This window comes from Pipistrellus hanaki (genome assembly GCF_964339955.1).
Source record: "Pipistrellus hanaki genome assembly, chromosome: 18".
NCBI lineage: Eukaryota > Metazoa > Chordata > Mammalia > Chiroptera > Vespertilionidae > Pipistrellus > Pipistrellus hanaki.
Genome location: NC_140520.1, coordinates 23,047,365 through 23,062,479, shown reverse-complemented (window position 1 = coordinate 23,062,479; position 15,115 = coordinate 23,047,365). Strand labels below are relative to the sequence as shown.

General features: G+C 40.9%; 1 protein-coding gene across 1 annotated transcript in view; it reads right to left on the bottom strand.

Annotated features, from left to right (window-relative positions):
* The window catches only part of LOC311613120 (uncharacterized protein C1orf21), a 166,756-nt gene that overhangs the window by 62,948 nt on the left and 88,693 nt on the right, over positions 1-15,115 (bottom strand). The window contains exon 3 of the mRNA XM_084866611.1: positions 6,829-6,923. Coding sequence (XP_084722737.1) covers positions 6,829-6,923 — 95 coding nt within the window. The remainder of the gene's footprint in view (positions 1-6,828; positions 6,924-15,115) is intronic.

The window sequence follows — 15,115 nt, the reverse complement described above, 5'->3', positions numbered from 1 at the left end:
GTGAAACTTAGATGCTTTGGTTTTATTTTTAGCATCACACAGGAGATAAGAGAGAAACATGAACAACCCGCAGGAAAGGCACACCTCTGCGCTATCGTTCTGGAGAGTCTAACAGTGATAGTTGCATCTTAGGTGGCCCTCTCAGCTGTCACTCGTTCCTCTCCGCTCTGCTGTGCGATGGGGTCCTTTAGGTAAAAAATACCCATGTTTTAGATAGATAAATCAATCCAATACCTAAAATGACCAAGTGGATAAAATCAAATGGAGCTTTCGAGAAGAGCTTCTTTTCACTTTCTATTTCTATTGCGCTTGGAGAAGAGGCCCGATGTCTAAATCCCAGGTATTGTTGGTGTTTGCTGTACTTCCCGCAGCTAAACAGAGAAGGTTTCAGGGGATAAATGAGCGGCTATCCTTTACCAAGGAGGAGGTGGTCAGGAGTAGCCTCGCACAACAACTTCACACAGCCCCTTGTGTCCAAGGAAAGCATGTTTAAAAGCCATCATGTTTTGCAACAATGCTAGGAAAAGGGAAGTCATTATCAACACCCTCCATCTTTCAATTACATGAGCAGAGGTCTGCTCTAATTATTCTGTAGTAACGAACACTGCAAACTGGTTAAAGAATCTATAAACCAGAAATCAATGTGCTGCCTGAAAAGGAAAAACAGCTGTTACACACCAACTAATCAAATAAACACACCATGCTCCATCAACCTCGATCTACTCGCCTCTCACCCCGCATCTCCATGCCTGCTGTTTGAAATCCCTTTCCGAACCTATCTGCCAATGAAACCTTGCTTTAGTTCAAGGCCAGCTCTCTGAGACTCTCCCCAGATCTCCCAGTCAGGGTCCCTGTCTCATTCTCTCTCCCCCGAAATACTTCATTAGGGTCCCTATTGCGGACTTATTGTGTATATATCTGCCGCCCCTTGAGTTTCCTGAGAGTCGCAGCTGTGCTTTGTCAATCTTTATATTCCTTCAGGGCCCAGATTTTGAGTAGCTGACAGCGAGAACTGAAGACATTGCATTAGAGATTGATTCAAGAGGTATGTTGTTCAAGGACCCTAAGAGCATGTTCACGTGCATGTAGTTGGTTCAGTGTACTAGCATGGAAAAGAGAAAGAAAAAGCCACTTGAAATAGGATTTCAGTCATGTTCTGCCATGCCTATTGTTTCTGGATGATTATAGTAGTTGCTCCAAAAACCACCTTTGATGCATTCGTTTCTGTATCTGCTGAGTATAACTAACACTGCTCTTTCTTTGTTGGAGAATGAAGTATGTATGGTAATACGTCTTTGTTCAAAGGGACTGGCATGACTTGTGACTTAAAACCAGAAGAATGCTGTGCCTTACCTTTGTTCCACCGTGAAATAGCAACTAAGCTCAGAAACAAACCCAGGTGTCCTGTAGTGACAATCATCACTCTAATTTGTGTTGGGCTTTGTGTTTACAAAGCACTTTTGTGGGCATGCTTTTATTCCCCTAACATGCTGTCCCTGAATCAGGAACTTAGCGTTTGTTCAACGCTTGAAACTTATGAGGCTGACTCCACAATCCCTCCTCTGTAGAGAATTAAAGTCTACTCCTGTCCGAGGCTAAAACAAATGAGCACAGTGCCAGAAGATTCCGTAAGACCTTGAATGTGCCTGGATCAAGTAACACAAAAATGCTAGCTGGACAGAGGACATCTCCAAGATCGATGAAGAGGCAGCATCCTTCCCTCTCGTTCGTTCCTTCTGTGCCACCAAACCTCTACCCACCCGATCTGTTATTCCTTTAAGAAACTAAAAGGTTCAGGTAGATCATGCCATGGATCCTGATGCTGTTCTTCTAATAATCTGGACGCACCCAAGGCTGATGTCAGCATCGTGTGCATGAGAAGACAGGAAGTGGGAATGAGACCACTGAATTAGAAGCAGTGGGACTTTGGGGATGAGTTTTGTATTAAAGTTAGTGTCTATGAAGCTGCTCTGGGAAGAGGTTTCTCTTGTCTGAATCAGATTCTCTCAGGACCACCTTCTATTTTCACTTTGGTTTGGGAACCCTCAGTCCTCTAGATTTCCCCCCAACCAGGAATGATCTCCCTCAAGTGCAGACCTCCCCCTACAGACCATGCCAGGCCCAGCCTGAGCTCAAATCCAGCAAGCTCCTGGAAGGAAGGAGGAGCGGGAAGAGGTGCTTCACAGAGCAGGACTCTCTGTCTGTCACGTCAGTTTGCTTATTTTAATTTACCCTCAATAATACCAGGAGCATTTAAATGGTTGGGAAACTGGTACAACTCAAAGTCACAGTCTTTTGTCTTATTTGGTTTCTAAAAATAATTACTTGACCTTCCATTTGAGGACAAACACTCAAAGATAAACAGCCATTGCTAAGATCACAAGGAACAACCTTTAAGCAAAAAAGTCAGATTGCTGGTCTAGCAGCTGCTCTAGAAAGTCATGGAATGAGTAAAAATGGTTGAATTTGTTTAAAAAAAAAAGTTTCCATCAACTCGTAGAGGGCTCCCAATTATGAGAACATTGTTATGGGAACATATATATCTTGGTATAATAAACCTTATAGATCAAAGTTTATAATGTTCACATGCATTTTATTCTTCACTGATCTACTCTAATAAAAAGAGTGAGTGATATGGTGATTGTGGTCTTGAGCACTTAGCTTTTCCACTGACCTACAGTGACGAATGGAATTGCTGACTCTTCTCTGGTTTCAGACTGTCAATCAGTCCAATGCTTTGGAGAACACTACATGGGCCTGCTTCAAAGACATGTATTCTGTGGGTCAGGGGCATGTCCCAGTTTTCACCAGTTAGTTACCACTGCTCCAAGGAGAGTTCTCATAGTTTCTGGAACATTCCTCTTATCCAACATATCTACTAATGTCCAAGGCTTAATTTCTGCAACTAGATGTCCTGACATTTACTGGAAATGTGACACATTGGAGACTCTTACAAACTCAACCGGCAGAGGGAGAATGCAGTCACCTCTACAGCTTGATCCTACTCTCCCACAAAAGCACATTAGAACACTGTTTATTTTGCCATTTGATTGTACTCAGGGTTTGGTGAGTTATACAAGGATGCTTCAAATCAGTCCTCACCTCTATGCATAAGTATAAAATCGAAGTGCAGCCACCCAAGATAGGTGTCATCTGATATATGTCATCTCATTTATATAAAAATAGCTGAAAACAGCAAATAAAAAACATTGTAATACATAGAAAATACCAAAACAACAACAACAAACAAATCCACCACCAACAACCAAACACATAAACAAAAAAATCCACCAGAAAACGATTTATTAACACCTATGGGAGGACAGCTAAAGAATGACAAATGTAAATCAAGGAAAACAAGATAATGTTTTAGTGTATAGGAAGGGGGAGCATTTCACAGCTAAAACTGAATGTCTTTATTTGTCAAGAAACTTACTTTGGAAAAACTGAGGGGACTGCATACCACCAAGTGTGGAATAAATTAAATTATTTACATGCAAAGTGTTAATCTACACAAAGTTAGGCTGGATGATCTCTGAGCTTCCTTTTAACTGCCTTCTGTTAATCAGATACCAGAGAATGAAGAAACACCAAGAATATTTAAGATAATGAAAAAATGACTCAATCCTATTTACATGATAGATTCCCAAGTAGTCAAAAATTGGAGCTTTGTTAAAATTATCCTACCTTTTTAAATTTTAGATCACACAATCTACTTGTATTTTCTTTAAAAAGTTAATAAAATTAAAATTTCCTTTTAGCGCCACATCCAATTCAGTCTCATCCTTCCCACCCAATCCAAATCCATTGTTGACAACAGCCAACGGTGGCATTTTCTATGCCAGAAACTGTGCTAAAAGTTTGCAGGCATATCTAATTTAATGTTAACAACTTATTATTATCCCCATTTTGCAGAAAGGAAACTGATCCTTGGCATGCTTACATCCGACATCAACTCAGGTACCCACTGTTAGTAGTTTTGGTCTCATTTATCCAGATTTTCTGTATAATCTTGGAAGACAATTTAGCAGAACTCTCTTCTCTCTCTCTCTCTCTCTCTCTCTCTCTCTCTCTCACACACACACACACACACACACACATATAGATATATAGATATAGACAGTTGCTCTGTTTTATTAAAAAAAAAACAACCCTTAATTGGTATCATACTGTACAAATCCATTCTACCACTTGCATTTCTCCAAGACAGTTCATAAAGCTCTAAGTCATTCCACGTAACTGCTGTCTACTGTGCTACAGCTATGCCTCTCCTACTGACAAGCTGGAGGCTCTTTTCCATTTCTCACTAACAGAAACAGTACTGCAGTGAGGAGTCTTGTGCAAGCTTCCTCCTGCATGCAGGCTGCTGCTTGGGTGAATACCAAGATGGGAAGGTGCTGGGTCATGGCTGTACCTGTTTGCATTTTAATAGATGCTGCTAAATTGCCCTCCAAGCTGTTTACCACTAGTACATGAACACTGATTTTCCTACAACCACACCAAAATATGATATTATCGAACTTGAAATTTTTGCCAATCTAAAGGATAATGCTTGAATTTGCATTTTCCTGACTACAGTGAAAGATGTATTGGGCAATACTTTCTAGGCTGGTAATTAAACAGTAAAGGCAGTGAAAGCAGGGCAACATAAAAATGAGTATGTTATTTAATTTTAAAAATGGAGCTGTGCCTTCCATCTCCCATCTTTTTTTAAAAAATATATATTTTATTGATTTTTTACAGAGAGGAAGGGAGAGGAGAGAGATAGAGAGCTAGAAACATTGATGAGAGAGAGACATCAACCAGCTGCCTCCTGCACACCCCACACCAAGGATGTGTCCACAACCAATGTACATGCCCTTGACCGGAATAGAACTCGGGACCCTTCAGTCCGCAGGTCAACGCTTTATCCACTGAGCCAAACCAGCTTCGGCCATCTCCCATCTTTTGATGTAGGAATGATGCTCCCTTAAGAGAGGAACCACTGACCGGATCTCCTTACGCCCTGACATTAACAACAACCTCATATTGCACATCCAAGATTCCCTGGTTTGGTTTCGTAGGTGAGCGTAAAGACCCTGTGAGTTAATCTGAGTGCAACACCTAATTTAACAGTGAGCTTTCGGGACTGTGCCTGCATCAAGACTTCCTAACGCATTTCATTTTCACTGAAACAGCTCTCTTTCCACGTCTGCGTTTTTCACTGGTGTACATGTTACTTAACTAAATTGCATAATTACAATGACATTCAACCAGTATAAACAGGCTTGGGAGCCATCACACCGGCTCTCGGAAAACATACAATTAACGGAGGGAGCGAAAGCACAGAGGTGTTCTAGAAAGCAGCCCAACAGCCATCCACGTAAGCACACATTCGGCTGCAGTCGGCATCTTTCGGAGAGGAATGTGTGAATCTTCTAATGCAGTGAGTTAGGTACGAGATCACCCGCCATCCTAGTAATGCGGAACATCTTTTCATAGGCTGATGGTTAATATCCTCTACCCATGAACCATCTGTTCATTTCACTTGCCTACTTTTCTAATGGATTATCTTCTTCTTAGTTATTTATAAGTGTTCTTTCTAAATCTCAGATATTAGTATTTTGCCAGGTATATGTCATAATTATTTTCTCCCAGGCTGTTGCCTATCTATTAACTACTTTTTTAGGGGTATTTTTGATTTATAGAGGCACTGATTTTGATCCAATGAAATAACCACTTTTCTTTCTCCATAGCTTTTCCTTTTTCATGTCTTATTTAAGAAAGCCTCTCTTTGCTAAGATTCTAAACATATCCTGGGTTTCCTTCTAATACAATAATTTTTGTTATTCCCAGTTTCCAAAGGAAGAACTTGAAGTTCAGAAGTTTTAAATATTTGATCAGATGTTCAGAACAGAATAGAGAAAAAAAGGATTAGCCCATTCCGTTCATTCGAGTATGATGGAAAATGACAGCCTTCGACACTCATGAGCACTGGGTTCATATTCTGCCACCTCCCTGTGCTAGCGCAGAAGTCATAAAAAGAAAGCAGATCGCAGAAAAGGAGTTTAAGTGAAGTGAAACATATTTTATGACATTGCGAGCTTCTTAAAAGTACATTCAGTCGAACATGGAAAAAAAAAAAAAAAGCAAATAGGTAATCCCACAATAAAATATAAAAGCAATGTTGCTCCAGCAAACCGGAATAAATGCAGATTCTTAACCACTTGTAACCTCTTTCAAGAAATCGGCCAATATGACAATTAACTAAATGTTTTTATAGAGAAGGAATATAAAGTTGAAGCATGGCTATTGGTTCATAGTAAAGAAAAAGGTTCCGACCTTTTCCGTTTCGGGTCATTACAATTCTTACATTAACTCAATCCCCGTAACACCTTTAACACGACGAAGGTGAAAAGCTATTTCCATAGAGACCTACCTTTAAAGGACACTATTTTCCCTTGAAAGGCAACTGCCCCAACATACTACATGCCCAGCACACCCTGACCTGTATAAGATCTAAAGGAGCTGGAGAAAAAGAAAAGAATGGCCCTTCCCCATAAATCTCAACCCTACTGCATGCTTTTCCCTTTAAATCTAACCATTTTAAAACTAATAATTTTGCTATTGTTTCCCCTGGAGCTTTCTCTATCAAGATGAAAGAAGGGCTTATTCAGGAACAAACAGGATACAGGAGTCATGGTTGGCTTCCAGGCAAGCTATAAATAGTGACAGCATTTTCAAGAAATCTTATGCCCAAGGAGGGAGTTGCCATTTAAACACGCAGTGCAGATTCGATTACAATGGTGTCACCAAAATGCATTGTTATACGAGAAATTCAATTCTTACCAAGTTTTCTTGGTTCCTGGCTGCTATTTTCTGCTCCTCTTCTGCCCCATTTTTCATGTATTTGACCTCTTCCACCGGTTTGATCCTATACTCATCTGAGTACCAAAAAAAGAAAAGACATTTTATAACTTTTTTTCCCCCCACAAAGGCAGGAAAGTGTCAGTGAGAAAAGCCCATTAGTGTAATTTGTTAAAAACCCCTTCCCCGCGCTCTTTCTTTGGGGTTCATTTGAAATCATCTGGATTGAGCTTCACCAGCCTCTTTCTAAGACCCAATCTCCTCTGTCTTCTGGGGACAACTCGGCACCATGAGGACAGTTAATGACAGTGGCACTGCCTGGCCCTTTTACAGAAAGCAGAGGGGCCCGAGGAAGCAGGTGATGCCATCTGTAAAACGATTTGGGGTCTGCACACTCGAGGACATATCACGTCATGGTCTAAGGAAGATGTTTCTCCTTATGAACTAATATTTTCGTTATGAGCATATGGATTCACAATAGCAGTGGCAGCAATTTTCAGCAATTCAGGTACACCGAATTTCTCTCTTTTGAAAAAACAAAGAACTGTGTAAGACTAAAGAGTTTAACCCTTTGCACTCTGAACCATTCTGGACATTGGCTACCAGCTACTCGACGCTACTTTGCGGCGGAAACGTGCGTTGAATTAACTCAATTCCCCGTAATCACTAATAAACTGCAATGTCCCCCCTGAGAGGGGACATCCGAGTGATATGCTAGAATTCCGATGTCCCCTGAGAGGGGACAGCGGGGTGCAAAGGGTTAATTGATCAACAAACAGTTATAGACAATGGGAAATAAATTGTTTCTATTTGTAATACCCATATTCAATGTGGAGCATTCTGCAATTATTTCACATGATCTACACACACACACACACACATACACACACACACACACACACACACACTTTAATTTAACCTCTCTATAAAGTCACATGTACAAAGAGCTGTAATTCTAGTGGATATAACAGGTGGGTATATCATACAAGACTGGAGAGCATAGTGGGTCACAGTGAGACCTAGGCTTCCCAACAGCCAAGGAGAGAGTACAGTAAATCCCAATATTGATAAGCACCACGAGACAAACTCAGGAAAAGTGGCAGCTAGAGCTCTCTTCCGGGGTAGAGGTTTGGTGATGACGATGATGACATTTTCATCAGAGTCCTATCAACAGGATATGACTTGAACGAACTAGGTCCAAAATATGTGTGACTTTGAGTCATCTGTAGTCCAATTTGTCAGGGGGGAAAAATCACAGAAATGATTGCATTAGAAAATTTCATCCGTCAACAAACTGATGATTGCCTAGCATATGGCGTGAAATAATGTCTAGAATAGGTTACTTGAAAGATGTCAATCACTGAAGAAGCTTGTATATAAGTTCAGGAAGTTGCAAAATATTTTCTTATTGCCTATGACTAATTTGATACAATGACATATTTTACATAATTTCTTGCCTTTTTATACCACTTTCTTTGTACTTTCAGGCTTCCTCATACTATCCCTTAGTAGACTACTCCCAAAGACATTTGTGATAGCAATATTCCACCAGGTAATTATGCTGTTCAAATGTCTCTTAAAATTATCACCCTTATGAAAGTATTACATGTGCATATATCTGAATAAAGATTGCATGTTCATGGCTAAGCCAATCGTTTTTTGTTTTTCTTTCCACCTGAGAATTCAAGATAGCTATTGCTTTAGCTTCTTTCTGAAGAAATCAGAAAAACTGGTGAGAGGTTACAGTAAGGAGCCCTTTAGGAATACCAAGTCCTAAATGTGCTAACAGGTTAATCAATGAATTCTGATGCCCAATCACAACACACAATCATTTCACTTTCCAATCTGATATTCAGAAGAGAGAAAAAGTGAATTAATAAAATCAGTACATTTAATTAAGGATTATTTGCTCAGAATTTGGGAAAGCAGATTTTTTTTTTTTAAAATAAAGAAGGGACACTGACAAATTATGCATCCAGTACAATTAGAGAGAGAAAAATAAAGGAAAAAATAATAGCTAAGATGGGCCTCCTTAACTTCAGTTGGGACATCAATATTTGTAAACCATGGCTCGCTGGAATAATTACTGACATTTAACTGATTTAAACTGTGATCCTAATGACTTACAGTGATCCTCTAATTACTTAAATATAAATTACACACACACACACACACACACACACACAGTATATTTTAACACAATTCAGTGGATTGTATGACTTTCATTCTTTCATTTATAGGACTCAAACAGTCATAGGATAGATTGGGGGAAGCACAGCATTTAAGACCTAAACAACCTTCTGGAAGAACCTTCCGAAAGATGGCCGTTTAGCCAGCTGCAGAGCAAAAGGTATCTTCTAGAGAGAAGCTGCCCTCGCCTCGCCCTGTCCTCTCCCATCCGCCAACCCACTGCCCACTGCTCTCTCAGCACCCTCCCAACACTGTCTTCAGTGTCTCCATCCCTCCAGGGAGCACAACGGAATTGAAAGGAGCAGACACACTACTCAGACTTTTCTAATATTTTCTCTTCAATGAACTGGAAGAGCTGCTGGCTACGTGACTTTCAAAGCAGCCTTATCCCGAACATAGGTTTTTCTTTTAACATCAAGGCACAGTCATCACGAATGTAGAAAGAGGGGAGGACTGAGCGTGCCTTTAGCAACCATGGCTGGCGAGCCAACGCTGTGCTAGAGGAACGCACTGGGATTGGCTACGAAGAAAGGAAAAGCAAACAGCCACGACCATCATGACGACTTATGACGACTTACACACACTGCACAGAAGTCATCCTGGTAGAAAACAAAAGAGCCAGCAAGACCCTTACATAAGCCACCGCTTGTACAATGGAAACACGTAAAAATGGGCTGCCAGATTTCTCAACGGCATGGAGATGTCCATCTGGAAACAGACAACTCATCACAAGTGTGTCACCCATTCCCATGGTGACACAGCCCTCAGGACCGGTACTTGCCAATCGGCCTCTGTGCAGGCGAATGAGCCCTTCAGGATGTGACAGTGAAGCCACCAACACAGAAATCCGGTTTTCCTTTTGTTCAAGGTGCAGGGGCATCCATGTGGGACTGCAGGCCCCTTAACCAGATCCCACACTGGAGGCAGTGGACCCGGCCACTGTCCTCAGCCCCAAGGTCCCCAGCCCAAGGACACTGAGCCAACTTGATTAAGAGGAGGGGAAGCAGGACCGTCCTCCTGCAGCTCCCGCACACCTGGTCACAATTTTTCTTTGTTTCCTGTTGGTCTTGTCAGGTGGCTTATTCAAATGCACATCAGAAATAGTAGACAAAACCTCCCCCTCCCTCCCCAATCCTCTCTATGTGTGCAGCTGCAAGCTGTGCAAGCCAAACCGGTCAGGGGAAAAGCAATGCTTTGGTGACACTTCTGGCATTTCATCCCTCAGATGACATCAGAGGGGCTAACTGTTTTTGTGGCAGCTCCATCATGCCAAAAGCACTGTTTCCCACCAAATCTCGGTACCTCGCTTTTGACATAAAGTATATTCCATGTATGTTTGTTTTTAGAGTGAGAAGGGGATTGGTTGGCTGGACTGCCTTTTGATGAGTATGGAATCATCCTCATGTTTTGGATCCTCTAAATTCTTCTATTATGAACAGCTTCCTAGGCCTATCCCAGATCACCCAGGCTTCTCAGATAGATCTGTGGCCAAGATACTTAATATATATATATATATATATATATATATATATATATATATATATATATTATTGAATATATATTATTGAGTATATATTATTGAGTTTTACAGAGAGGAAAGGAGAGGGGTAGAGAGTCAGAAACATCAATGAGAGAGAAACACCGGCCAGCTGCCTCCTGCACACTTCCTACTGGGGATGTGCCTGCAATCAAGGTACATGCCCCTGACCAGAACCAGACTAAAGGGGACCCTTCAGTCTGCAGGCCAAAGCTGTCCACTGAGCCAATCCAGTTAGGGCCAAAGTTACTATTGGAATCAATAGAACTGACTTGTAAAGAAGTCAATCAGCTGGAGATAAGTACTGGGTGAATTTATAATACTGGAAGTATAAAAACAGTTAATAATTTCCCTAAGTGTACATATTAGATGAGGAAGAAGGAAAAAAGCAGAAGACCCCTATATATGCTGCTCTCTGAGGTAAGAAGACATCTTATAGTTTTTTGTTGTTGTTGTTGTTTTAATATATTATATGTTGTTTCACTTCATTGTGCATTCATTGGTTGCTTCTTGGGTGTGCCCTGACTGGGGATGGAGCCCTCAACATTGGTGTATTGGGACGATACTCTACCAACTGAGCCACCTGGCCTGGGCTACAGTGGTTTACTAAACTGGTGAAAGGTATACCTACTTTCATACCTTCTCACCCAGTGGTGCATCTATAATAATAAACCCCACCTTTTCCAGGACTGTTCCAATTTCAAAAGTTCCATGTTCATAGCCTCATCTCTAAATAACCCAGCATCTGGGCATCTTAATGAAATGAGCTGGAGGGCCTCTTTGCCCCGAATCTGCATGAAGATTCTTCAGTGGACTATTATTCTATGCTCAGGGAAACACAAGGGCTTGGGAAAGAAGGTACGAGAAGTATTTACAAAAACAAACGAGCCAATTAAAAGAAACAAACTCTTCTGCTTTACAGCATAAACGTATTCCCCTTGGGTTTTTCTATGGAACATTCTGTCTTCCAAGTGAGCTAAATCTGAGTACCCAGATCCTGGTACAACTTCAAATTCTTGCCTACTTTGTCTTTACTTCCGTACTTGGAAGGATTTTTTCCCCAACAGATGAGCATTCCCAGTCGCAAGGAGCTCCGCCTCTGGAGCTAGAATACCCAGCATTCTGGCCTTCCCTTCTGTGCCTTGGTTTCTTCATCGGTCATATTTATGGTGCCTGATCTCACACTGAGTCACATGAATTACAACATGAAAACAGTGCCCCGTCCATAGTAAATGCTCACTAAATGTTAGTCGTTGCTGGTTTTGCAGGGAACGCTATTTTTAAAACATAAAATAAAATGTAAACGTCAATACTTACTTGAACCAAAAATTGTGACTTTACTGTGTTAACAAATGAGAGAGGAAGTGAGGAGGGGTTTTATTGTCCATAGTAAGCTTTTAGTATTTTTTTGTACTCCATGCCCATATTACTTTATTGAAAATAGGAAATAACTTTGAAAGAATAATAAGTGATATTTATTTTTGGGAAAAGAAAAGTGATCCTTATTTAAGCGAGACCCGGGGAACAACAAAATAATGCTCCTCTGTCTCCTTACATATCTTCACACTATTATCGCCACTGGCTCACTGCCTACCGTGAGGGCGGCAGAGTGAACGGGGGAAGTTCCAGTTTAGAATGACTGATTCAGAGTCTAAAGGGTGGAGGCTGCTCCAAGGAACAGAACTGGAGAAAAAGGAAACCCCTTTTCTGGAAGGACAAAGAGGCAGGACGCTGGTACCACGAAGCAAAGATGGTGAGACGAGGCCACTGCATCAGGAGAGAGCGGCCTTTCCTTGGGAGCACTCTATCCACCTCATCAGCTGTTCCAGCCTCCATCAGTCAGTCATTCAACAAACGTGCGTGCAACATGTGCTGGCTACTAAGCCCTGGACTTTCTCAGGGGCTCAGTCCTTTTGGTCTTAGGGGTCCACTTTTTCCCCTGCTGGGTTCTCCAAAAAAAGATCTCTAATTAAAAAAAATATATCAATACTATTCTTTGCATATTTGCGGGCACAAGTACAATGTGGGTAAAGCTGCCCGTTTTAAGTCCACCTTTGGTCTGTGGATAGCCTCAATGTGAAATTCTTGGCTGAACTCTATTTAGGCTTTGAACGAAAATTTATATTATTCCCCTCTCTGGAATTTCCTTCCCATCTCTCAGTTGACCCAAAGGCTATTCTACCCCAAGCCTCACGTTCTTTATTAAATTTCTTTTTTTAATCTCTCTGGGCTACAAGTATCTCTTCTGCCTCCAGATTTCTAAAGTTCTCACTTTTCACTTCTAAAACTTGCCCAAAACTCCAACTTATTTCCTTCACATATGAGGTGTTTTTAGACTAATGGCAAACTGTTCCAAGCTTAAGATAGAAGTGAATCTTGCAAGAATCTCTTATATGTTGGGACCCGGGTGAAGAACACTTGGGCCATTCTTGAGTTCAAAGATGGCTAAGCCACAACAAGTAGGTGCACAGATTAGCTGAAAACTTGAAGTAAGTGGCAATACAAAGTTTTTATAACTATTAATAGTTAGAGTGCCTTTAACCACATGCTTGACTCTGGTGAAGGCTTTACATAAACTGCAAGTTTCTAAGTAAATATAAAACTAAGCACAATAACATTTCTATGACTAGAAATACCATGGACAATACATGACACAAATATAAAATAGCTTGGTTCAGAATTTAGCCTCTTAATCACAGAAAATCACTCTGACTTTGTAAGATTTGCAGATAACTGCCCACTCTAATGGTTTAAAATTTTCTAAAATAAGGCTTTGGTGCATTTAATATCAAATATCAAATACTCTCAGTTCTTTTCAGAATGTGTTTCAAATAAAAAAAAAATAAGATGGTGGAAAACAGTATGGAGTTTCCTAAAAAAATTAAAAATGGAACTTCCATTTGACCCAGTGGTCCCATTTCTGGGAACACTAACATATCCTAAACCCCCCAAAAGACCAATCAGAAAGAGTATATGCAGCATTTTTTTGTTTTTTAAACGATAGCTACGATCTGGAAACAGCCCAAATGCCCATCAGTAGATGCATGGATAAAAAAGCTGTGGGACATTTATACTATGGATTACTATGCAGCTGTGAAAAAGCGAGGCCTCTGACCCTTTGGGACAGCATGGATGGACCTGGGAAATACACTAAGTGAAATAAGCCAATCTGAGAAAGATAAATGTCACATGATCTCACTTATTTCTGGAATGTAATGAATAAAACGGTCCAACAAAGTAAGACCTGAAGCAGGGAGGCATGGAACAGACTGACATACCTTGATATGGGGTTGGGGGAATGAGAAGAGAAAAATCAAAGAACTTACATACTTACATGCAGTGCCCGTGGACACACACAGGCAATAGGGTAGTGAAGGCATGGGGGGCAGGGGTTGGGAGGAGGGGGGTGACATGAGAGACATCTATAATACTGTCAACAATAAAACATTTATTTTTAAAAAGATGGTTTGATTCATGAAGTTCTTCTAATGATGCAAAAATATAAGTTGTTCAAAAATAAGCAGGAAAATTGTGTTTTTAGACTTTATGTTTGTGGAGAAAAAGACGTGGAGTTGTCTGGCCCTGGGGTTTCTACTAACCAGGGGGAGGTATGGAGATTATACATATTTACCTATGTCCCTTTTTATAATATTTTATAATCCAAAAACATTACTGTCACCAAGATAGCAATTCTCAGAAGCCTAGTGTGTCCTTATTCTCTAGTGAAACCCAATGCTTGTTTATACTGAACAGCGGGAATAAAAGGGCTTGTGTTGCTGCTGGTCCCGTTTCGTCTTGCTTCGTGTAAAACTCCTTTCAGCACACCCTCACTCATAAAGGTGTGACATTTAAAAAAATATATATATATTTTATTGATTTTTTACAGAGAGGAAGGGAGAGGGATAGAGAGCTAGAAACATTGATGAGAGAGAAACATCGACCAGCTGCCTCTTGCACACCCCCTACTGGGGATGTGCCCGCAACCAACGCACATGCCCTTGACCGGAATCGAACCTGGGACCTTTCAGTTCGCAGACTGACGCTCTATCCACTGAGCCAAACCGGTCTTGGCAAGGTGTGACATTTTTCAAATACATGTCATGAACTGAAGGGTGAAATGGCACCGGATGTTTAAGTTGGTTGGATGTTTCCAAACTGACTAGCGGTACTGAATACTCTCTCCGTGTGCTGATCATTCATTTCATTTCCTTCTGTGTGTAGCATCTTTTCGTATCCTTGGCCCTTTCCTTCTTATTGGAGCTGTAGCGTTTTTCTTATAGACTGTTGTGTCAATAACACATATTGACTATAAACGACAGGAACTCATGAACACACGTCTGTCCCGAAAGGCTTGGGAACAACACTTCCTGGTTGTAGTTCAGATACGAGCAAGTGGAAGGAACTGCCTGCTTTTTCTGTCCTTGAATCAAGTGCCAGGCTATCCTCTACTGTCCTCACTGTGTTTCTCTCCTTCAGCAATATTTAGTGAGCACCTACTACGCGCTAGGAAATGTATAAATCACAGTCCTTTAGCATTCTAGG